The 25,944-nt window shown below is 37.3% G+C and overlaps 2 protein-coding genes across 6 annotated transcripts in view; one reads left to right on the top strand and one right to left on the bottom strand.

Annotated features, from left to right (window-relative positions):
• The window catches only part of TBC1D23 (TBC1 domain family member 23), a 30,802-nt gene extending 6,329 nt beyond the window's left edge, over positions 1-24,473 (bottom strand). Inside the window, exons 1-16 of one of the 4 annotated variants that reach the window (XM_090151172.1) lie at positions 24,349-24,473; positions 18,531-18,642; positions 18,206-18,311; positions 15,243-15,447; positions 13,943-14,066; positions 11,756-11,880; positions 11,601-11,644; positions 10,288-10,391; positions 9,602-9,724; positions 8,686-8,778; positions 6,307-6,477; positions 6,038-6,080; positions 5,233-5,339; positions 4,412-4,554; positions 3,171-3,215; positions 400-491 (exon numbers count right to left, since the gene is read on the bottom strand). In XM_090151172.1, the coding sequence (XP_090007298.1) occupies positions 400-491; positions 3,171-3,215; positions 4,412-4,554; positions 5,233-5,339; positions 6,038-6,080; positions 6,307-6,477; positions 8,686-8,778; positions 9,602-9,724; positions 10,288-10,391; positions 11,601-11,644; positions 11,756-11,880; positions 13,943-14,066; positions 15,243-15,447; positions 18,206-18,311; positions 18,531-18,642; positions 24,349-24,383 (1,672 nt within the window). In that variant the 5' untranslated portion in view covers positions 24,384-24,473. The remainder of the gene's footprint in view (positions 1-399; positions 492-3,170; positions 3,216-4,411; positions 4,555-5,232; positions 5,340-6,037; positions 6,081-6,306; positions 6,478-8,685; positions 8,779-9,601; positions 9,725-10,287; positions 10,392-11,600; positions 11,645-11,755; positions 11,881-13,942; positions 14,067-15,242; positions 15,448-18,205; positions 18,312-18,530; positions 18,643-24,348) is intronic. The other 3 variants (XM_031613168.2, XM_090151177.1, XM_031613170.2) reach the window with 3 other exon arrangements.
• The window catches only part of CMSS1 (cms1 ribosomal small subunit homolog), a 228,872-nt gene continuing 227,363 nt past the window's right edge, over positions 24,436-25,944 (top strand). The window contains exon 1 of one of the 2 annotated variants that reach the window (XM_090151369.1): positions 24,436-24,622. In XM_090151369.1, the coding sequence (XP_090007495.1) occupies positions 24,436-24,622 (187 nt within the window). The remainder of the gene's footprint in view (positions 24,623-25,944) is intronic. The other variant, XM_090151375.1, reaches the window with a different exon arrangement.

Raw genomic sequence — 25,944 nt, 5'->3', positions numbered from 1 at the left:
AAACTTAACTACATGGGATTTGGAGAAGTATCTTGTTATTGTTAAAGCTCGCTTCATTTTGCTCCTTCCCAATTCTTATAGAAGAAAACAAGTGATCATTTAAACTCCAGGTATTACCAATCTCTTTTCTTAATCCTCCTAAATTATTTCATTTTTCAAGTCAACAATTCCTAGTCTAGATATTTGTTTGGGCACAGAATGGCTACTTGTGATGTGTGTTCCAGTTTTGCCTGTAATTTTTCAAGTGGATAAAAAAATAAAATCACCATTAACAACCATGATCAATGATAATACTTGGAAAAATGTCATACTGTAAGACACAGATGTACGATATGCACTTATGATTTATGCACACTCAATGTCTGTTTATGTAAGCAAGAGGAAAATCATCTGCTTTACCAGTGTCATACTCTTCTTCATCTCCGATGCTGAATACTGGTTTCACACCACGGTAAGGTTTTCCTACTCTGTCACTGCTGCTGACATGTCTGCTGGCAATGAAAAGGGAGGAAGGGACATTGGATGGATGGGAAGAAGACAAATAACTTTCAAACTGATGGTATGAATCCTATCAAAACATACTAGCAAAATGTAAACACAACCGTGCAATTGACAAAGAGAGGTTTCCATAAAGCTTACAAAGTTGACTGATCAAGCATTCTGGTTAGTGAAAGCATGTATTTCATAGTTATTTGGCAAGGCTCAGTACTGTAACAAAGTAAAAGAAACACTTAGAAAGAACTTCTGATCACCTTCTCAAGTGACAAAATACATTAAGAGACTGAAAAACTGAAGACATGCTATGAAGTTTCGAGCATGGAACTCTTGAGTTCAATCTGAAGTATTTCTGAACATCAAGGATAGGTTTATGAAAGAAAGTGCCAAATTGGGATGGAGGAAAAGATGAAGACTATTAATTAGCAAGTCTAGAAGTTCATTTTTCTTGTAAATAGTAAAATCTTTCCTCAGAAAGATGAAATACCTTAACCATTTCAAAAGGGAAGTATTATAAAGCATTCACTGCAGTGTGAACTCTGAGTTCCTGTCAGGATTGCTTCCTCCAGTATAAGTCCGGTTCTATAATCTTTAGTCAAGCAATCCCTACTGCTAACCTCAGCATCACTGGGATTTCTGCACAGATGCTGACTTCAAAATCACATTTAAATCTGCTTCTGCAGATGATGTTAAATGACACAAGCAAACATAACTGAGTCTTAATGTTTAGTATGTCTTCAGTTACCAACTGAGACAGCTTAAAGCTCCAGCTCAAAGTACTGTGAGGACAGTCACAGCTGCCATGTTAAAGGTTCTGGAGATTAACTGCAGAGAAATACTTGAAACATATATGAGAAAATCTAAGGTGTTCAGAAAGCCTCCAAATATGCAACTGCTGAAGAACAAACAAGAACAATACCAAAACAACAACATCCAAAAGTTCATGATTTTCGCCTTTATAATGGGCAACATGTAACAGTTCAAAACAAAAACCATCACCCCAAAACACACCTGTCCATTTCTCCCTTTGTAATTTCTATAACCTTTTCTCCTCCACAATATCTACTCACATTTCCTATCAACTATAAATAAGACCTGGTTCCTGTTCTGAGTATGTTCACACACTCGTTTACACGCCATTGTAGAACCAAGTCATGGAGGCCACCTCTCCAGTAATACAGAAACAAATGCTAGTGCATGTGACACTCTGTATATATATATATATCTGAAAGTAAATTTGAAAGTTTAAAAAAGCAATCTGCTTTTTCTATGACTAAAACTGTTTAATGTAGACAAAACAAGGAAATGTTTAATAGGAAAAAATGCATTCTACAAAAAAAAAAAGAACAAAAAATAAACATACAGAAACATGCTAATTAGTGCTTGAGACAATAAGCATCAATGACACTGACAATTCAAAAGGGCAGTGTTTCTTTACGTAGATTTTTGTAAATACGGACTTGTTTTAGGAATACATAACCAATTGAGTGAGAAGAAACACGTTTAAGTCATGCTGACTTGGATTACACAGGGAGGATTTAAGAGAAGGTCTTATTGGTGTGTAAAGAGCAAAGCTGGTCAAGATGAGAAAAGAAAGAGCATTTTAAAGCATCCTAAAAACTGACCAACAAAATTAGTGTAAAAATTTCCACAATAAAATTAACAAAATACGTAATGTACTACTGGGACAGCTGCACTTCTTTAATTATTTTTTTTAAAAGGATACTGGTTAGCATTATTATTGGTTTTGCCTACAGGCAAATATTATTTTCAAGTATGTGCAAACTACTTGGAAAGCAGTGGACCAAAATCCTTGAGAATTCAAAAAGCATTTTAATTCTCCATTAATCCCTTTGGCACCAATCTTAGTACTTTTCAGTCCATGAGGGCAAAAAGCTGTAACACCATGTTCCTGAAGTATAAGCAAAGTTCCTAAGTGACTATGCACGAGTTGTGGAAGCATGTACAGCTGTGGAAATCCTCCATTTATCACAAAGCCACATTTTTGGTTTGTGAAATAATGATGAGGTAATATATCTGACACAAATGTGAGGGCACTCCACGTCTGTGTGAGATGCAGCAGTTAAGTGAATAAGATGAGGGAAAGTTTCAAGGCACGTTACTTATTACCTCAGCATTTTTCTTTTCCCAGTAATGAGTACCTTTGGTTCTATCAGCATATTCTATCAGTGCACATAAATTGCAGATTTACAGGCACAATTTCGGAACGGGGTCCTTACAGAGTAAGTCTACCCCATCAAGTTCTGAAAGTTTATGAATAATTTGAAGCAAATCGTTTCTGTAGCTGCAGTCTCTCTGAGGCCACAACTCCTTCAGTAAACTGTTCCTGGTGTCTCACTAGTACATGTCATTTATAAAATATAATAACTAGAAATAAACAGAAAAAAAAATTGTCCTGCAGAAAGCCAACACGAGGAAGAAAACAGGAGTAACAGAGCAGAACCCAAGAGAAGAAAGCACTTCCAATGCATTCTTTTCTTCCTCTAGTCCCCTGAGTAGTATTTGTAGAAAGCTTTAATAGATTCAAACCCACTGAATTAACATGAAAATGTCTGAGCAATTTTGTCAGTGTAACCAATGCTTACAAATATTGCAATGCCATGCTAAATACGACAAAGGTGGTTTTAGTCAGACTGCTGAATTCTCAAGCTTACCGCTCCAGGCTTGCTCTGTCTGGCCACGGAATATTGAAAGGTATTCTATAGCAAATTGGGGCAGAGGACAGAACAAAAGAATTAAAAAAAAAAAAAAAAAAAAAAAAAAAAGGTTCAAGGGAAAAACCCTAAAGAAGCAATGGAAATGCTCTATACTGGCAATGTATCTCTCTCAAAGAGATTGTTTATAAAGTAATTAAGCAAATTCCTTGTGACAGCTACCTATGAGGTAGAGAAATGTGTAAAAATGTTATTAACAATGTATTCCTTAATGCAAACTGTGGCTTTTATATATATATATGTGCCCTACTGAGATTCTTAAATCACATTTGGTAGCACCTTTTGTCTTCTGAAGAAGTTTTTGCTTCCTGTTGTGAAACAGTTAAAAAAAACCACAATTCTAATGCACCAGCAACAATTTGTACATTTGATTAGATACACAACTACCAACAAATTGCTGTTGGCTTGACCTATGTCTTAATTCCTGCTATCAAGCAAACACTACCTCTGTGAGATTCTGTAAAACTCATGTCTTTGCCACATACAACTCCCAGGGCTGAATTTGAAAGAATTCTGAAAGAGACTATTCAATTAAAACTTCAACAGATGAGAGCTATTATTCTTTAATCTATTTAAGGTAAGTACTTAGAAAGAAGATTTCCTACTTTAAAAGTGTCTTTTAACATGCTTGCCTGTTCTCATTCCCATTTCTACTTGCAGATGAACAAATGAACAAGAGCTGACTTGGGGCTTAAAGATTAAATTTACACCAGAACTTGAAAATTGCTATCTTCAAAAATTTTCATCCTCAACTTGATTAGACAAGGGAGTAAAAAATTACAACCAACCAACTGAAAAAAACCCAACACAGCAGAAATATGTGCAGAATCTTTCTTTCATTCACCCATTCCATTAGAGTTAGTATTTTACCAAAATAGTGAAATCATTCTCAATTTTTTGTCTGAATACAGAAAATATATGATAGTAATTCAGACTAATCACATAGTGACAAATTCTAGATAAGCATTCAAAAGAAAAGGTCACTCACAGTGACCTTGCAATTACTAAGGCAGCACAACAAGCACACTCATCAATGGTAAAATTGTGAGGCAGCAGGCAGTATGAAGTCTAAAGGCTGAAACCATAAGGTAACTTTTATCTTCACATTTACAAAATAGCTGAAATAGGTGAAATAGGTGGCATTCCTCATTGTTAACTGTAGTGAGATATAAATGACCCACCTGTCTACTGGAGTGGATGTATTTTCAATGAAACTAATAACTTTTTCTTTCACATTCACAGATTTAGTCTTCAGAGCAACTGTCATTTTATTCACCAAGGACTTGACTCCCTTTCCATCACTTGAACCATTAGGAGAATCACCCTGTAAAAGCAACTTTTCTCAGGATTAATCGTTTTTAAAAAAAAATCAGGCAATTTAATTAGGGGTCCTGTATCTTTAAGAGCCAAAACAAGATATTAAACTCAACAGAACATCAATAACAGCATTACACGTTCTTTTGAATTCTATCAAATGACAGCAGCAACGTGGGTCTGAACTAAAAATCTGAAAAAGCAAGCTAACAAACCTTATTAATCAGCACTCTATATGAAAAATAGAAAAGGAATTCCATTTGTGCCAAATTGCATCCAAATTAAAAGCCAACTTCTAGGTCTAACACATTAGCTGTAAAGAAAAGACAACTGTGAGCTTTCCTATGAAACTGTAAGCCAGCTTTGGAGTATCTTATTTCCAGAGTAAAAAGAAGCCAAGAAGAACACTGCCCATTACTTATACTCTGTTGGAGAATGACTACTTATACTCTATTGAACCCCTAGAGAGTTCCTCTCTATAGGTAGGCTCTTCCTTTCCAGAGGACAAGAACATTTAGGTCACCTCCAACTAGAGACTGAGTAAAGTCTGAAATTAAACACACAACTGAGAACAACCGTGACATGCAGTAATGCACTTTACACGTGAAAAGGAGGAGCATGAAGAAAAAGTTCAGTACATTCAGTGGCTCTGAAATCACTGAATCACTTGAGCTTAATATTCACTTACATTGACAGAGTTTATGCTACTTCTGGAGCCTGAGGTGCTAGCAATCCAGTGGCCATATCCATTTTCTGGTCCTTCCACGTTGATATCTGCTAAGTGCTGTTGAAGGGCTGTTAAAAGGCCGTTAAAATGTTCAGAACTACAGTGGCATTAATCTGTAGATAAAAATACTGTATAACCAAGACTAATCTGAAACAATTTTTTGCTCCATCTGAATGAGTAAAGTTGATAAATTCAGATACTGCTATAATATAGCTATTTTTTTTTGTTTGTTTGTTTTTTGAGTAATAAAAGGCATTAGCACAGTTATTATTTAAAAACAAAAAAGTCAAATACAGTAGTAGCAAAAAATAAGTCACTGCTTTGATCCTACAGGTAGCTGCACATATTGACTAGCAATACTTCGGAACTCGTATTGCATAGACATCCCACTGCTGTAGAGCCTTACTGATTGATTCCAGCAACCAACTGTGAAATGGTGAACTAACAGTATAAGAAAACACAATAATTATTAAGCAGCATCTTCACATGGATCTGCAGTATACAGAGACTAAGCACAACGAACACTTAGAAGGATGAGAAAATTCTTCCTGCACTAATTTTTCACCAATCAGAAATGCAGGTAAGCTGTAACAGCCACACATGTTTAAATGCAGACCCGAGCAAATAAAAAAATCTGGCAAATGAAGCAAATTTGCCATTCATTTAAGTAATTTCTAGCTAAAGCCTAATAAAAATACCAACAACGTTAAGATACAGTGTTTTCTTAAGCCAATATTAATACAAAAGTTGTTATTAATAAGCTTACCCATAAATCCTCCTTTGGCTATGCTTACATACTCCTTATTTTTCTGCAACAGAAAACATATTTTTGGCTGAAGAAAACATCCTTTGATTGAGTTTTACAAGCATGGCAATCAAATGCAGGTTTGTTTTAAAAAAAAAAATCACCACAAAATCTGAGTAATGTTAAAACAGTTCATATTTGAAGGGAAAAACACTTTGCCATTACGTATCAATCATACATACAGATAAACTTTATTTCAACTATTAAAATCAGCAATAATTTAGTTGTACCTGTAAAAAGTGTGCCAGCACCATGTTCATATACATATCTTCTTCTTCCCTGCCACTTCCCATGAAGCAGAGATGTTCTCCACCAGCTATAGAGCCAGACTCAATAGACTGTTTTTGTGCTTCTAATAGGGATTTCACAGACTGTGCAAACTCTGATGGGTTTTGAAGCATCTGTGGAATGCACAAAAAAGGCAGTTTGACACTAACGTAATGCAACATAACTTGTGAAAGTTATGAAAGACACAGACTTTGAAAACGGTTATAATTTGTTGAGCACAAACAATGCAGCATTAGGACTTTACTGGACAGACAGACATACATGCACACATCAGAGAGCTCAACCCAGACCTCCTGTTATATAAAGAACATGGAGAATGGTCCTTTTTTTTCCCTCACTGCACTCCCCAGGAAAGAAATACAACTTCAGTTTCTCAGCTTATTTTATTAGCAGACACTAAATAATGATGGGAAAGAAAGTCTTTGCAACTTTTATGTTGTAGTAAGCTGGCAGTATGTCAGAGAGACTGATTTCCATTACTTCTATATGACCAAGTACAACACTTTCTAACTTTGCCATTTTGGAAGCCTTTAAAATACCTAGAATTTGTAGGTACCAGTAAGATTCTCCTCTTGTCTCCTGCAAAGCTTTTTTTCATTGCCCTACCAAGATTTGGGGAAAAAAGCTGATCAGAAATACAAGGAGATACCTGGAGTTCTTAGTACTCTCAAAAAGTTAAGGCTGTGGTCTCCTGAGGGCCTATTATGCATGCAAAAGCAACGTGCTGCTACACAAAAGAGATGGAGAAACGTGGACATTCTAAATACATCTGAAATTTCTGCCTGCTATAATGAGGAAGGCAACTAATTAAATTAATGAGGAAGTGTTGATCTGTAACTGGATTTACAGGGGAAAACATCACCCTTACCATGATTTTACACTGGATTAAATGAAGAATTACAAAGCACATGGGATAGTCATCAGTACATTTGCCTGAATTTTAACTAGGGTTTCCCAGAACCAAGTGCTGATGCTTTATTACTTAGAGCATGCAGTAAAATTTAGCCCCTATCTAAGACTCCCTATTAGCCAGGGAGTGTTTTTCAAGGTGTTTTTACCCGCAGTCTTTCCCTAAAGAAAACTGTATTTTCTTTGCATATAAAATCATAGAATCACTCAGGTTGGAAAAGACCTTAAGGATCATCAAGTCCAACCACAACCTAACCATAGTACCCTGACTCTAACAACTCTGCTAAATCATGTCCCTGAGTACCACATCCAAATACGATATATACAAATACACAAAAGGCACTGAATTTCCATGAACAGCTTTTTGTCTCAAAGATTATTCTCTGTAATTTTTTCCTCACACTGTATTTCTAAGAATACAGGTGAGCCTGGTAACATTCACACAGCATGATTTGCAATAGATTTTAACTATATCAACTGACACACAATGCTACGGAGTAACTTAAATATGCAATACTAATAACATCCACTTTAAAAATTACTTTTCTGGACATTTTCCCCCTATATTAATAAGCTTTAATAACAGTTTATAATCCTTATTTTTACTTTATTGAATCTGGTATTCAATTAAGTCTAGAAAAAAACACTCTCATGTACTGCTGGGAAAGTTCTTCCTAAATAATGTTTTATCTAAGTTAAAACCCCAAACACTAAACATTTATACTTGTGCAAATCATACCAAATAATACAGTATCTTAACTACAGAGATTAAGATAGTAGAGGCAGGATTGTGTTCCTTAACTGAGAAAGGTAAAACAGCTTGCTGTGCCACATGTAAAGAGAAATGAATTCAGAACACTTATGGAAGCAGTATGGAATGAATCAGCAGAGGGTTAAAACAGAAATGAAGCATAGGTGATTTGGGGAAAAATGACAGAAGTATGACTGAATGTCAATTAGGAATTCATAATCAAATAGAAACTACAGCAAAAATTTTAATAAAGTAATTAGTCTATAGTACATCTCAGTCCCAAGATTAATGCACTTCCTCTCTCATGCCATGTTGCCAGCATTTTAAAGGAGCAACCACACCGTTTTCAGGACGTGTGCTCCTTACGAGGAGGCTCCTGTAGTGCTAAAAAGAGATGACTTCTCCAACAATGTCTAGGCTTTTGCATCTACAAGTTTCCAGTTCTAACCAGAGACCAGGAAGTCTGGAATCCCACATTCCTATGTCACAAAGGACTTCTCAGTAAAATGATGGTATTGCCAATTGTCTTAAGTTTTGAATCCTTGTAATGTAGCTAGACTACAGTTGTCCAGACAAACTGTTTTTTCAGGACAGACATTCCTCTTTCCTTCTACTTAACCTGGGATTCAAAAATCAGTAGAGAAACAAAAAACATACGAACCAAATCTGAGTCTAAATGGAAAGCTGTTGATAAGTGCCCAGCATTGTACTGTTCTGCAGGACGACAATCCACTACGAAGAACCTCACTCCTTCCTGAAAGAGAAAATTTTACAAAACTTTACAAAATATTACAAAAATTTTAAAATCATGTAGTTTGTGATAGGAACGTACATAATCCAACTATATTTTAGTAGTAATTCCAAAGCTTCAGGAAGCTCTAATCTAACAATCCAGTGCTACTAAGCACAACACATATGGACAGACTTATGTCCCAGTAACTTAAATGTAAGTACATGCATAATTTAATTGTAGTAGGAAAAGAAATGCACATATTTTCCAGTTGGGACCTATAAACTGCTACATAATACCAACAGTGAACAAGAAACACTAATCTAGCTACAACATTATCCATGTATTGGTTTCAAAACTTGCAAGTATGGCATGAAGAGGTCTTACATGCTGTTCCCTGCATCTAAGTATGTCCACAATGAACTACCACAGAAATATATTGAATCCATTTTTTGTGTGTTTAAGCAGCTCACTGACAAAAGACCATTATTTCAAAACAGCATTTTTCTCAATGGTGGTGGGTTTAAAATTTTTCTCTACAATAGCTACATCTGGAAAAGAATTCAAATTAGTGAATTACTTCAAGCATCCACCCCTCAAGTCTAAATCATTTTTAATATTAAGCTCCCCTTCGCTGTAGCTCTGGTTGCTACAGAACAGAGGTAATGCAGTCAACAGTTTATTTACAAGGGAAGACAACTTCAGTACAAGAATACTTTTTCATGGAATAGCAAATATTTATTTGTGTGTTAGCATTCAGAAGTATTTCTGATACATGAAGTAGTCAGGGATTTTTCTTAAAATTTATTCTTCTTAAAATTGGAGAAAAGTAATTCAGCATACTGACTCCTTGCTGCTGATTTGCTTGAAGAATCTCAGACACTGAAACTGCTAGACAGAGAGCCTGGCTCAAGTCTGTGTCATCATCTTTGAGGCCCAGTAAGCTGCTGCCAAAAAGACTGTGATTGTCCTGAAAAGGCAAGAGGGGAAAAAAAAATTAACTGAAGCCACTGTCTTTAAATGTGAAGGCACGAAGTAAAAATACATTTGCAATATCAAAAATATTAAGTCCAACATATGCATATTTTGTCTGCATAATCAAATCTATTCCATGAATTCACTGAAGTCGGATTTCTTAGAGTAAGGAAGGACTGCAAGAACAGAGCATGTGATGACAGCTTTACTTCAGGTAAGTGACTTGTTTTCTGCTTGCTGTCACAAGTACAGCTAAGACTACTGTACAGTCTGCTACAAAACAGTAGTGTCAGCATGGAACTTGTACTTCATTTGTTCTTACAAGAACCTGGTTTGCAAAACAAGGTCACTGGTAACGAAGCAGCAATTCTGCAGGGAAGCTTCTTGCCAATACATTTTGCTTAAACTTCTAATCTTTCCAAAATTCTAGAAGTAAATGCTGCCAGACTAATAATAATGAAAAGATGCCTAAAATATCACAATTAAATAATGTGATACTGTTAGCAGAAGTTTTCAGTCACCAAAAATAAAAGAATTTCAAAATTACTTTATTATTACCTTCCTGAAAGAAGCTGGAGTTTTGCTACAGTAATATTGTGCCAAAGAGAAGAGATCCTCTATATCCTCTACTTCAAGATTGGCTGGTGAAGTTTCTAGAAATTCTGATATATATATAGAAACAACGTAAGTGCATCATTATTTCAGACAGAGAAGAGCCATTGTGCCATATTGTAAGTTATTTCTAACTTTTTTTAAATTTGAATCTCTTTTTAACTTTTTGGTTTTTTTTAACAAAGCATAACATGAATGTTGATTCATTCTCTAAAGGAAACTACTCCTCATTCTAAGGAAGCCTATTTGACACAAATTCAAGGCTTTGATCCAGAGTAGTTCAATTTTACCACACTCATACCTCTGCACAGTTTTAATTTCCAGTTGTAATATTAAGTCAGCTGCCTTTCCTAAAATAGACTGAACAAGAAAACCCTCTGAAACAGGTTATTTATAAGTTGTACTGTTGTCTGTCTAGAATGATACAAGGGTGCAGTTCTGCACTATACAGCTAAGATGCAAAATCCCAAGCAACCTCATTTTTAGCTATCAGGAACTGGTTTATTGATTGTATTGTGTTATGCCATGTAAAAAAAATATAAAGGTAGTGAAATAGGCTCACAAGAAATTTAATGCAAATTCTATTAATCATATTAAAACAGAACAGTGTTTATTAGAAAGATGGAGAGACTTTTTACAAGGATACGCCGTGACAGAAGAAGGCAAAACGGTTTTAAATTGAAAGAGGATAAATTTATATTAAATGTAAGGAAGAAATGACGGTGATGAGGCATCAGGACAAGTTGTGGAAGAAGCTGTGGATGTGGCCAGACTAGACAGAATTCTGGGCAACCTGAAGTGAAAGATGTTCTTGTTCATAGCAGGAGGGTTAGACTAAGCCATCTTCAAGGCCTTTTCCAACCCAAACCATTCTGTGATGCTATGAAAAGAGCAACGAATTAAGCCTGAATCAAATGCTACAAAGATAATAATCTGGAAAATGCAACAACTGCAGTAGTTCTAAACAAGGATTTGAAAGTTGCCGTTTTGAGCTTGGAAACAAATTATTTCAATTACTCTGAACTGGTGAAGAAAACTGGGTGTGGGAGTGCTAAAAAGAAATAAAAGAAAACAGGACAGGGCAAATGTAACACAGCAAAAGAACAACAAGAAAGGAATTAGTAGGTGAAGGGATGTATCGATGAGAAAAATCAGCAAGTAAACAGTTCAATGATAATTTGGTTATTTAGTAATAAGCATAAACAAAGAGGATTATGCTATATGGTGATCACTAGGAGATGTATAAGTGAAGTACTTACTTAGCATTTCTTCTTTCTCTGATTCTTGTGCTAAGATAACATCTCTGAAAACAGTGAAGTCACAGGCAAAGGTTAAGACAGTAAAACCAAAATGAAACAAAAATAAATTGTAAATGTCAGCATGGCAAGTTTCAAAGATTTAACTGTACACTTACTTTGCATTGACAAGGATGATCAACATTAAAAAATAAATAAAGAATGGATCTGCTTGTTGTAGATAACCATCCCATATTGCCTGAGTTACTTCAGTTGAACAGTAATAGGAGAAAAGGCTTCCAAGCTAAAAATTTAGAAAATATCAAGAGATAAACATAGGAACAGTCCTGTCAAAATAAGATTTTTAAGAGATACGAACCAGCTAAAAGAAAACAAACAAACAAAGACATGTGAAAATATACCTTTGTACTACATATTGAAAGACAGTTATAGCCTCAAAAATAATATTTAAGGAAACAGTGCAGTAATCCTACAGCTTTAGTGTGAATAAATATTCCTTGTGGGAAGGCAAACTCAGCTTTATGTTGCAAGCAGAGAAAACTCAACCAGTGGTGCAGAGATCAGACTGAAACGCATTTTAGCTCACGGCCACTCAAAACCAAATATACTATGCTAAGTCAGTTACAAGAAACTAACAACATTTAGTCAGGTAGTTTAGCAAACAAGAATAAAAGGATTCAATTAGCAAGCTAATCGAATATTGTCGCACATTAGTTTGATGATGTTATTTAACATTCTATTATGATTAGTTAAGGCTGACTAATAGAACATTTGCAAGCAAGAGAAACTTTTCATTACCATTTAACAAACTGGCTGTTCCCACGCTCCCTTTTAAAAATACACTATCTGAAATGCAAAATTCAAAGTGGATAGAAGAGAAGGTAGCAATTTCCTTTTATGCATCCCAGATAAAATTTGTAATCTCACCTAATTCAAATGTATACCAGCTGGCTTCATTGGCATCTTACTGAGTTTTCTGTTGCATTTAAATTTGTATTAACAAAATAACAGCTTTCAAAAGCTTAGTTAGCTGCCTTTATACACTACCATGGAATATTTCCATGCTTCCAAGAAACATATCCAACTCAGCATCAAACACCACTGAAGTCAGTATGTCTCTGAACAGTGACAAACAGGTCTCTGAATATTGCTTATGAATTTCCACTTAGAGAAAGCTCTATATAAAGTTTGTAGTGAATTTCAATGTAATCTCATATAAAATGAGATTTACGATTGTTCTCTAAACTTGTACTTCAGAGAGCACAGACAGTAACATTAGCTCATTTCCTTATGTCCTTTCAAACAGAAGATGTTTTTCCTAATAAATCACTACATTTTTAATAAACAACTTTAAGGAAGTTTCTGTTTACTAGGGAAAAACAGACAAAAGAAAGTAGGCCCAGTAATAAAAAAGACTCAATTCCTCTTTTGAAGATTCACAACTGGCCAAAGGCCAGAGAATACAAAATGATTTCTGGATACATTTTAATATTAAAACTGGTAATAGCCTAAAAAGTCTTTTTAAACACAAATAATCAAGCAAAACCCTAACCTTGTACTTTAATACATTATTCTTTAACTTAAATAGTGAATGGAGTTACAAAAAATTTTGCAAAGCCAAAGACAGAAGACTGGAAGAGTTCATGAGATGATAATGAAGCCTTCTTTCAATTTATGTTCTGCAAGTGCTGTATCATGTCATTTTATTGTTGATGCTGAGAAACACCAGAAGATGAGAACTTGGCTGCTTTATATTGTAAACTTCACAAAAAACCTGGCTGATGTAAGCATCTTTAGAACTATCTGCAATCAAGGCAGTTTTGAAGCTAATAGGAGAAAATGAATGATTCTTGAAGGGTGAAATATGAGCATGTCTAAGCTCTAAAAGGCATGACACCCATATGCTGTGGCACTGTACTAGGTAGTAAAATTTATCTATTGGAATGGACATCCTTAAAACAATTAGAAAGCTTATTCTGAAAGATCTGTTATGCTGATGTTTCTCTATATCTACAACTATACAACAATCCACTTTAAAAACTAACGTCAAATATTATGGTTGCTTATATTTTGACTATATTGGTTGCTCTCATTCCTAGTTATTCCACGTAGTTCCTAACATAAATGGCTCTGTGAACATACAGTACAATAAAAATGTCATGTTTACAAGATCTTACACCTTGCATCACACAACTGAAGACAAAGAAGCCCACACTATGCTATGTAATTTATTTCAATTTACAAAGTTGTAATCTCTTGTACTACTCTTTCCTAAACTAGTAAGATATATTTCATTGTAAGATAAATTTAGTTTTCATTATGTTTCCCTACTTTCACTTTATTACCCAGTTGAGTGCATATGAGTCCGGTGTCATCTTCTTAGTATCAAGAAAGGAGCAGAGTTCAGGCTCATGGTACTGAAGAAGCAGCCTGAATAAGTGAAATGGTCTTCCCTTCAGAAAACAATCCCTGAAAACAAGTAGTGAAAATAATCGTGAACCTCTCCAATAAGATTTCAGTCATCAGATTTAAAGCAGCAATTCTTTATCAGCTGTGATAATGTAATTTCCAACATAGTTCTTATAATTCACAAGCACTAACCTCGAAAACAAAATACCTCATAAAATTCAGGAAAAGCAAACCAAAACAAAAAGGACCTACAAACACCAAAAACGCACTATGCTGATAAGGCAGGAGAAAGAATTTAATATTTCTTTATTACACCCTTTCTCAAATATTTGCAGTATTAAAAAGATTGAAGTATCAAAATAAACCTTGCATAGTTAACTTGGTGTTGTGAGCTCAAAATAATATTATTCTAATACAGCAGCCAGTGGAATTTTAAAAGGTGGTAATTTTGCACACAATTAACAATGAAATGTCAATTCATCAGGAAGGAAATAAAGCAGTATTTAGAATGAAGAAGCGGTGTAAATAAGGCATTAAGAACAAATCTCAAGTGCTTAAAAACATTAAGTAAGCTTATGTGAAATGTGATACACCAATCTCCATACATAGTTATCAACCTAACTTTCTTAAACAAAAGTACATCTACATTAGTGAAAGGGAATTATTCATAGCAAATTACACTTGGAGATTCTTTCTGGAAATTATCACACGATCTCTGATTTCCCATTAAGTTAACAGGACAAAAAATGTGACAAGAATAATGTCCTATCACCGAATTTAGCATAAGATTCTAGACTTGCAAATCATTTTGTTTGAATGGCTAATATGGTCAATTATTCAAGTCAGTCAGTAATTCCTTACCACATTTTAACATTAGGAATGGATATATATCCAAAAATAACTTCAAAAAGAACCTTCCAATATTTTTAGTGACAGCAAAGCAGCCTTGTTTGCATTTTTCCCAAGCATTTTTTCAATTTCTTTTTCCCTTTGTTATTTTCTGCAGTAATCAACTCTCAACAGCATACCCAGCTTCGAATAGGAAAAAACAAGCCACCTGATCAAGAATTTATAACCAATAGGCATAGAAAAATGGTTCAATTTAACAACGTATCAGGGAATCTGACAACACTGTTAAAAACAATGCTCCTGTAGTCCATACCAACATACACGTTCCATCACAGAATACTTCCAATGCCCTTGAAAATAGCATACAGACAGAAGAAAGCATTTTACCTTGGAATGTATTTATTCATGATAGCGTAAAAGCAGTTGTACAAATCACTGCGTGGCAATCGAAGGTGAACCAGAGGTGTGAGGAGATGTATCCAACCAAGGCAAGAACTGTATTTAACATTGCGTGATTTACAGTAAAAAGTAATAACAGACTCAATGTCCAAAAGCAATACTGACTTCTCGTCTTCTGGCACTGACAACCGGTCTGAAATAAGCACAGAAATACAAACCACGTTAATGGCTTTTCAAAGACTGCGAATACATTTAATTCATAGTGCAACTGTACCACTATGGAATTCTGTATGCTTGGGAAAAAGAAAATAGCAAAAAAAAAACAAAAAACAACAACCCCAAATTAGCAGCTCAGATTAATAATAAAATACATCTTGAAATGCATCAAAATATGAGTGACTTGTTAAATGTTTTAATCTACAGAGGTTAAACATTACAGCAAAATGAGAGAAGTTAAGATTTACTGGAATCTAAATGAAACAAAAAGATAGAGCCCTTAATTCTTCTATTTCTATTTAATATGCTTAGCAAATAGCTTATGCTCAACTCCACAACAGTTTCTTCTGAATTTCAGCGCTGATCAACTCACAATACACACCTTCCAGTTCCTCAAAAGTTCACTGATGTGCAGATTCATGAATATCAGTAGTTTGAAATCAGCAAGGCTTAGAGACTTAAAATCTAGTCTTTATGTATAAATCACATTTTAAGATCTGCTCATAAATTCTTTTCGTGAAAGGTGTTTGAGTTTCTTGGGTAACCATAGAAAGAAAATAATTTGCTTACAAACAGGTTTTAAATTAGGTTTAGCACTAAATTAGGTTGCTAATCAGAAAATACACTGTGAACATATACTCCTTCATACAGTGCAGTACATTGTTCAACTTCCTATAAACGTTGTGAGGAACTGGAAAGTTAAGATGTCCCGTGTTTACTGACAGACTAATTCTGAACCCATTAGATAGCACAAAAATTTGGGACAAAAGCAGTTCTGTAATTGAAGTAGTAAGGCTGACACTTCTTAAATATCATCATGGCTGAGTTGGATACTTACACAAAGCTTCAGCTTTCATTACTTACAAAGCATCTTTCTGCATAGACTCTTACTTAAAAAGCTGGCAACATTTCAGAAAAAGTACTGACACCCACCTCAATGGAGACAATGAATCTTAGACATATTGAAATATGTCAACACTGTACCACAAATTATGCCACTCATAAAATACAAAACAAATAACTACTCACAAAGAAAGGATCTTAGCTTACTTACAGTATAAGTGTATGTATTTGCACAATTTTCAGTATAACTTTCAGTTTCTAGTATTTCCAGTACTAGAAATATCTTTCTAGATTTTTATGAAAAATCAAGCATTAAATAAACTTATGAATTAGTAACTTAAATACACGTTTTGACCTTCACAGATTACATCAATTTTACTTTGGCCAAACTGAACTACAGTAAAAGAAGGAATAACCATGTTATGTTCATTCCAAAGGAGCAGAACGAAGAACAAGATATATATACATATATATACACACATCATGTTAATGTGGGAGCATTATATTACTAGTAAACTTCTTTCCCCATCAGTTACAAGAAGCCTGTGAGTCTCATTACTGTTAACAAAAGTTTTTTTGTTGCAAAAGCTTTAATAATTTCCCATCAAAGCCATTGGACATTCAATATTTCTTCTCTGAAGAATAAAATCTCTGAAGAATAAAATAGCATGCAAAACACAAATGTCATCCAAAGATTTACTTTAAGCTGGGAAACCACTTGCATTGCGAGAACATGAAAAAGACATATTTAAACCAACCCTAAATTGAAATCTCTATATAACCTCCCTTCTGATCTGACTCTACATTTATTCATCAGTTTAATATTGTTATATATTAGAAAATTTGGGAATAAAGAGAGAAGGAAGGAGAAATAACGGCATTTAGAGAGTGAAGTGATTAATGATATGAATAATTGTGACGTGGTGCCATCTTTCTGAAGGGATGAGTGATTTGACAGGAGTCAAATTCCTTTCTTTCCTTTCCTCGATAGGACAGGCATGGAAGGAAAATAAGTTCTACATTTTCAAGCTGGAAAATGTACAGCTATTTTAGAAGTGGTATATATGCATGCATGGAACAACTCCATTCTCTGCCTTAATTTTCAGTTCTGTAAAAGTAAATTAAAATGTGCTAGGAAACAAAATGAAAGATTCTCTTATTAATGCCACAGGAAAAAGTATCCTTACTAATCAGTCAGCACTGACTCCATAACTAGATCATTAATGCTACCACTGCTGCAATGTTTCATCAGGGAGTTGGCCATTTTTTGTAATGAGCTGCCCATCAGATTCTGCAGCAGCTCCTTACAGGCGTGCTGGAATACGACTTCCAGTGCCAGGACAGTGCCCTACTTTCAGAAATGCAACCTTTCATTTCTCCTGAAAAAAAAAAAAAAGGATTAATAACTCTTACAAAAAAAACCCAGCTTATTAACTGCAAGATGTTTAATATGCTGCTTCTCTTAGAGGTTATATGCACTTTTGTGCTATGGCAGCTTTTCAGATTAAATACTGACAATTAGACAATTAAAAACTTGATGGACACCACAGAATGTTTAGAAGATAGAACTTGGAAAAAAGATACTTTTTCTTTTCTCTTTTCTTCTTTCTTTTCCTTTTTTACCTCCTGGAGTTTTCATCCTATTGGACTGTGTCCACAAATGCTATGACTTACGAGTCATTACTTTAAAATTCCATGACATCTGCCATCTCAGAGTTTGAGCAGATATTAATTTCTTACAATGTTTCTGATTTTCTGTGCGTTGCTTCTCATCCTTCTCAAAACTTCCTCCAAAACGTAAATATCATTTAGGTTATTTAATTCAAATAACAAAGCCCTAAGACAACTGAGAGCAGTTTTCACACAGGTGATCTAAATGCAACTGAACTTACCAATTAGCTCTTCGCAATCTTTATGAATTATATTCTGTTCTGGTAGATCTAAACAGCCATCCCAGGATGCGAGGCTGTCCCCCTTTCCTACAACATTAAGTGCAATCTGGAAAGAAGAATACAGAAAAATTCTGAACATTTTAGTGTCCTCAAAAATCGAACTCGCTAAATAACATCCTAAACCTGAATCAACATACACATATATTAAAATTCCAGTACACGTCAACAAGTTGGCTCATTTGTGAAGATGATTGATAATTAAATCATTCACCTCTAATCACACACAACCTCCTCAGGTATTTCCCGCTTTTAAGACTGTATTCACCTTCCAAACTTTGGCCCTCAGATCAGCAGGCAATTGTCTTCCTTGAATGATGTTTCTTACAGTTTCAAGATCACAGCCTCCTTCTTCTAGAGCTTCCGCAAGATCTTTTTCCCTACAATAACAATACATAACGTATTTATTAAAAAAATAATTAAAAACAAAACAAAAACCATAGAGCAATGCAATGCTTTTAAGTCTTTATAAACAGGAAGCTACTATCAAGCAAAAAGAAACACACGTAAAGGCATAAGACAATTTCCCAGTTATTGAAGCAACGATGAAAAAAAGGCTAAACTCTATTCACTCCTTTATTTTTAAGGCTGTTTGTTCAACTTCTCACTCTATTCCATTTACACAAGAGGAAAAAATAAGTTCAGATCAGGTCTGGGTTTTTTGTTTTGTTTTGTTTTGTTTTAAATGAAGTGACAATGCTGGAAATGTGTCATAAAAACATAAATACAGTGTTAGTTTACAAGTCAATAGAGACAGCAAATTTTCACCTGCATACACATACCACATTCAAAGCAAATGCTAAACCTAAATGAGATGGCAGAGTAAATTATGAATGATCTAGAGAATGGAAAACCTATTTCAAAGATTTAGAACGTTTAGTTCTTAACTCTCTTTCCCTGAAGTGGAAAGGACCTTTTAGTTAAACTCAGGTTTACTTAACTATAAGGTTCCAGTATTGTAACTGTAGATGTGTGCATTAGACTGAAATAAAACACACACAAATACTAGTAATAGTGTAGAAAGGAGAAAAACAAATTCACAAGAGAATTAAACAGTAGTGATACTTTGCCACAGTAAGACAACAGAAGTTATTACGCATTTATAGACGAGGGAGTGCACATTCAGAATTGACTGCTTCACAATGTGACAGATTCTGCAGACTGTTTCAGTGGTCCCATGCTGTTGGTAATGAGACAAGCACAGCTGATGATTTGAGAAATTTCAGGATCACATAGCAGAGCAGTGACAAAAGATCTGGTTCACTGGAAAAACAGCAATGGCAAAGATATATGGGTCCCATAGGCAAAGCTTCTCACTCCCTGTATCCTCTTCACTGTTTACTAGGAGTTCTGACACATGCCTTAAGAATGACTCTGTGTCACCACCTGACTAACCAAACACACACCCAGGAAGTTTATAGCCAGAGCAAAAACACAGAATATGGCTGTTAGGACAGATAGCGAAGTATAAAGATTCATTCCTTGTAAAAATGCACGTATTTATACACGTGGAATAACAGACATTAAGCTGTTATCAGCACCACCCTCCACGACCCTAGACGTTATGTGCTATGCAAGCAATTCCAAACACCTGTGGAAAAGAATGTGAGCTTTTGAGTTTGGTCTCCTTCTTTAATTTGCATGTATCCCCAGCCCACTGAAATTCCTTGCTACAAACTTTCTTGTCATTGTGCTTAATGCTTTCAGGAGACCAAAATTCCATCAGTGCCACTGATCTTGACAAATCGATTAAAACCTCAATCCTATGCAAGTGGAAGCATATGTATCACAAGCAGCTAGCATCACTTAAGACTTTTCAAAGAATTTATAAGTTGGAGAGTAAATGCCTCACAGTGCATCAGACAGTTTCTTTTCCAGCACATCTTGGCATCGTTTTGTATTTCCAACACAGAGTGGGGCACAGCCAGCAGTCTGTTTCTTTGGGTACCTTTGCAAATTTAAAGTACAGTTTACAATAATTTCCTTATATTCCAGTACTGAAAATAATATCCCAAAGCTCACAGATCTACAGAATATGTAGAAAATGGGAAAATATCCCCTCCTTGATAGAAAAATGAGGGGTAAAAATACATGAGCACACTTATCCTGTTGTCTAACTGTGTACGTAACGATTGATGATGGAAAAATTAAACCACCAAACTGGTTCATCCTGAATACAAATCATGGATTTCCAGGACACATACATAAAAGACCTGGCGCTCTGCAGAACTGGATGAACTGAGGGGTGATCTAATGCCAGTAAAAGCCAACATCAGACATAAGCTGAAGGGAGACAGATGCTCTCATCTGTACTGCATATTTCTGTACTCCCTGTATGACAAACAGAACAGAGAGCAACAGCCAAGCCTGGAATTATACATACAAAACACGGTTAGTTGCTACAAATACTAGCCAAGTACTAAATGGGAACACGGGAATGAATGCAGTAGTTGCATGCAAGTTGTATTGTACACAACAAGGTCTTAAAATGTAATATTCAAATTTGATTTCTATGTCCCTCAAAGAAAATTATTTGGGGGGGAAAAAAAGAAAGTAGTTTAATATATGGGGAACAACACGTGAAAATGCAACTACACCAATTACAAAAACATAGAATGGCTGTCAAAGAAAGCTTCACGAATCTATGAGTAGCTACTTACCACTTACAAGTACCTAATATTCACAGCTTAAAAAATCAGCAAATGGACTACACCAAGATCATCTTTGATACGTTATCTGCAAATGTGTGCTTCCTCTGGTTGACATTACATTACTATTTGCAAAATCTTCCTAAGTGCTGTCATAAGTACTTTCTACCCAGTGAAGGTGACAATTGCCAAGTCTGTGCAGAAGCTAGAAAAGAGGACTTCTGAAAGGTTAAGAGAAGTTTTTTCCTAATAAATACTGTACTCAAGCTAACCATGAGAGTGGTTTTAATAATTTATCACATGCCCCCAGGCTGTGTTTCAGCAGATTTCACGCAGTGTTGTGTTATAAACATTCCAGCAAACTGCTAGCAATCTGGATCCTTGTCATTCCTGTGTGAATATCAGCTAGGAAGTTCTCTGTTCACATGGACAAGGGCTTTTTAGTTACTTTGAAAAGAATGTAGCACTGATTGTGGCTTTCTGTTCTACCATGGCTGCGGTCTATTTCAAGAAGCCATCCAAAGCTTTGATAAAGATGTAGACAATCCCGTTCTACACATAAGCCATGACCTGAAAGGTTAATTCCCACAAAGCATGTGGCTCTAAATGTTTTAAATCACAGTAATGCTATTAGTGTTTCTGGAGTAAATTTCCATACTATAAAGGATCTCTGAAATTCAAGCCAGAGGCCAATGATCTTCAGGAATAGTCAAATGTTTTTTTTCCATTAATTTTTTTTTTTTTTTTTTTTTTTTTTATTCAGACACTTGAGATGTGACAGTTGGGGGTGTCAAGAACTGTGTAGATGTGGCACTGAGGGTTGTGGTTAGCAGGTAATATTGGTAGTGATGGGCTGACTGTTGGACTAGATCTTACTGGACTTTTCCAACTGTAATGATTCCATGAAAGCCATTGTGTCCTAGAACATCAAATACATCCAGTTTGCATGCTACAGATATTGGGAATGCATGATAAGACAATGATAGACACACAAAAAGCAATGGTGCCATCACAACTGCTAGGCCACACAGACTGTGGCTATCAATGTTGGTGCCAGACTGGACTATTTTATTCTCCTAATAAATTTTTGTAACAAGGAAGGAAGAGCTAAACTGTATTTTAAGCAAATGACTTTACTTTGAAAAAGCTCACAACAGCCAATAGTTAATGAAACATTCTAATTACACACATGGACTACTTAAAAGAAAACTGGGAAAGTGACAAATGCCTACGAACATTTCCCTTGTCAATGGCTAATATAAATGTATTTCCATAGCCATCTTTTACCTTCCCAGCACAGGAAACCATCTACACAAAGGCTACCATATTCCCCAGAAATATAACTTAGTTGCCATGGTTTCTGAATTTAGTTTATGATCCTCCTGACCACTGGAAAAATTCCTCAACGTGAACTATATCAAATCAAAAGTAAACAAGCTGTCCATTCATAGAACAAATCATAGAATGGCCTGGGTTGAAAAGGACCACAATGATCATCTGTTTCAACCCCCCTGCTATGTGCAGTGTCACCAACCACCAGACCAGGCTGCCCAGAGCCACATCCAGCCTGGCCTTGAATGCTGTCTCTGGAGACAGAATTACATTCGCCCTTGAATCCCTCTAAGGAACTGAATACAGGACAATGAAACAGAGCTGCCCATTTTGGTCCCAGAGTTCAGATGTACATCATTTTATGCTTTATTTGTTTTCTTTTTAAATGCAAAATGTTAGTGCACAGCACTAAATATAGACTTCAACACCGTGATAATACAGTACCAAATACACTGTAACTACTTTTCAACAGGGCTAGTCAGAATAGTAGTACAGCAGTACTGTGTCTGAAAATATTTCAAGAACCAGCCCTTGTGTCTCATTCCTAATGGGAATTTTATCAGCTTTTTGCAGTCTGGGAGACTGTAATACTCTTTCATCATCGGTAATGGACGAGGTTTGAAGTAAGTTTTTTCACAGATATTTCAACATGGCTCTTATTCTATGTCCAAGGTTATATTCCAAAGTGTCAAGACTGAACAGTCAATGACTCCATTCAGAATCACAGAATCACCAAGGCTGGAAAAGTCTTTCAAGATCATCCAGTCCAACCATCCACCTATCACCAATAATTCTCACTAAACCATATCCCTCAACACAAAATCCAAACATTCCTTGAACAGCTTCAGGGTCGGTGACTCCACCACCTCCCTGGGCAGCCCATTCCAGTGCCTGACCATTGTTTAGAAAAGTAGTATTTCCTAATGTCCAGCCTACATCTCCCTCGGTGCAGCTTGAAGCCATTCCTTCGAGTTCTATCAGTAGTTACATGAGAACTCCCTAGCTTTGTAACTATATATACCAACAGTCAGGACTATTTAGAAATAATGGTGCCAGACACTGTACCTGTACAAACACTTCATAAACATTGAAGTTGTAACAAAAACCTAAATAAACAAGCAAAAAAGAAACTCCAGTTCATTCTCCTTTGCTACTAAATGACACTGGGTTGTTTCATCCCCAAGAGCTGTATCTGCAAAACCAATGAAGACAAAAAACAGACACCAGCTACATCTGCATGCTTGTCAGCTCTGGTTGATTTCATAGAGAGACAACAAAGCACAAAGAAGCCTGTGCACAGTAAGCATCAAACTTTGAATCCTCCACATTAAAGCACGGAAGCAAAACCACCAAGATTTGGAACGACGGTAAGGAGCAGCTCCGCAATGCACTGTTTGCAAAGTGCCTATGTGGAGGGGACAAAGAGCAAGGCAATAGCACAGCACTACATGCAATGCAGAAATGCAAGGAGAAAAGGGAAGATACGGAGGCAGAGAAGTGCAGGGCACGGTGAAAACAACTTCAGTGTTTAAGCCCGGTTAAATTCAGCCTCCGAAATCTTAAGTGAATAAATGTGTCTGATACTGAGACCCCATCAGCACTGTTAGCATTGAAGTGATGCTACACACACACCAGAAGCAGTCTCTAACTCGCGGACCAGGGATTCAATGTAAAATGCATTAGAAGTAATACCTGTGCTGGGGGAGGCAGAGGAGCAGAGCTATTCTAGAAACAGCCTAGCACCTACGGTTGGCAGGCTTGCAGGGAAAGCCAGCAAAGCCACGAAGTGCCCGCTCCCAAAGGCTCCCGGCCGGCCCTAAAGCCACGGCCTAGCACTGGGGCAGCACCTTTCCCTCCGGCCCGGCCGCTCCGCTCTGAAGGCGCCGCTTCCCCATTCCGGCACCAGCCAAGGGCTGGCATGGGATGCGCTGCGCTCGCCCCGCTCTGGGGCCTACGGGCCCGGCGGGACGATGGCACCGAGAGGGCGGCGAGAACGCGGCGATCTCTTTTTCCCCCTCCACCGCCTCCCCCTCTGCTCCCCGACCCCGCTCCGGGGAGGGGCGGGAGGGAAGGGAGCGGGCAGGCGCGCAACGGCATCCAACTCACCAGCTGCTCGGCGGCGCCCCGTCCCCTTCCGCCATAGCTGTTGACGTGCCGCCCCGCTCGGCCGTACAGCACGGCCGGGGAATCGGTATGTTGTTGTTTCTTTGCGACACCTTTCCGCCCGCCCCTCCACCGTGCTGTCGCAAAGTGAGGGCGCCGGCCGCCAAGCGCGGAAGCCGGGCAGGGAGGAAGGCGGACCCGCGTGGCGCTGGCAGCATGGGGGACGCGCTGGACGAGCCGTGGTGGGAGGCGACGGCGGGGGAAGGCAGCGGCTCAGGTATGCCGCGCTCGGAGCGGGCTCTGAGCCCTCCTTCCCCTGTCTGCTGGCTTCCCCAGCCCCGCTTGCCCCCTCCCACTCTCAGCTTTTCACATCCCGCTCCACTTTTTCCTCTTTCTCTCACTCACCCGCCAGAAATACTCTTTATGAGAGTTTAAAAGCAGAGGGGAGGGAGGGGGAGAAGGCAGCGCGCCCTGAGGGCGGCTGTCCTTGAGGATACTTAGCCTGTAAACTGCTGCGTTCAGAACTGGGCTGAGCTGATCGTAGAATCACAGTGTATCCCGAGTATCTCGAGCTGGGAGGGACTCACAAGGATCACCGAGTCCGCCTCATGGCTCTGCGAAGGAGCACCCCAAATCTAAGCCCTGTGTCACAGTGCCGTGTCCAAAAGCTCCTTGAATTCCCGCAGCTCGGGGACTTGATGAAAGGATGTTGCTTAATGTGGGCTGATGACCGTTATCGTGAGCGCACGTATGGTTCTATAAGGCCGTGGGAATCCCAAAGAAGAGCCTTTGGAAGGAGAAGTACCCGTGGCACGAGAGTGCATCACCCGTGTGCTCAGCGGGTGGACTCACCACCCTAGCGATGTGCTGTGAAAGGACAGGGAGCTGAATGGCTTCTTCTCCCCAGCCACTGCTCTTTGAGCAGGTAATTTGTCTCTCTTCCCAATGATGATGATATTTGGTTCTTATACCCGGTGTTTTATCGTAGAATCACACAATGGTTTGGGTTGGAAGGGACCTTAAATATCACTAGTTCCAACCTGTGCCGTGGGCAGGGCTGCCACCCACCAGCTCAGGCTGCCCAGGGCCTCATCCAGCCTGACCTTGAGGGCCTCCAGGGATGGGGCATCACAGCTTCGCTGGGCAGCCTGTGCCAGACAATTTCCTTCGAAAAGGCACTTGGAGAATCTTTTGAGATGAATTGTACATATATATTGTAAGGAGGGAGGGTCACAAGCCTTAATGAGGCTGCTGAACTTTTCATTTTAATTCTCGGTCTCATCTGTGTTCTACAAGCACTTCCTATTCCCATGACAAATGCTCTTCGTAAGGTATTTAGGATTCCTCAAGTCTCTGTGCTCACCCTGCCAACTAAAGGTTACCTACATGGTGGCTGATAAGCTTTGACAGCTTTCCTTTAGAAACTGAATACATTTCAGGAAAATGTTTATTCACTTGGATGATAAACCTTTGTCATGATGTATAAATCATCTGACTTTGAGCTGAGAATCCCAGCTCTCAGTTATACGCAACTCCTCCGGATTTTTGCAATTGTAAGGTTGCTAAGGTGTCTAATCCAGCCCTGTGCTAAAAGCACTA

This window comes from Phasianus colchicus, chromosome 1 (genome assembly GCF_987193195.1).
Source record: "Phasianus colchicus chromosome 1, bPhaCol1.hap1.1, whole genome shotgun sequence".
Taxonomy (NCBI): Eukaryota; Metazoa; Chordata; class Aves; order Galliformes; family Phasianidae; genus Phasianus; species Phasianus colchicus.
Note: the sequence above shows the minus strand (reverse complement) of the source record. Positions and strands in the feature narration are given on the sequence as shown.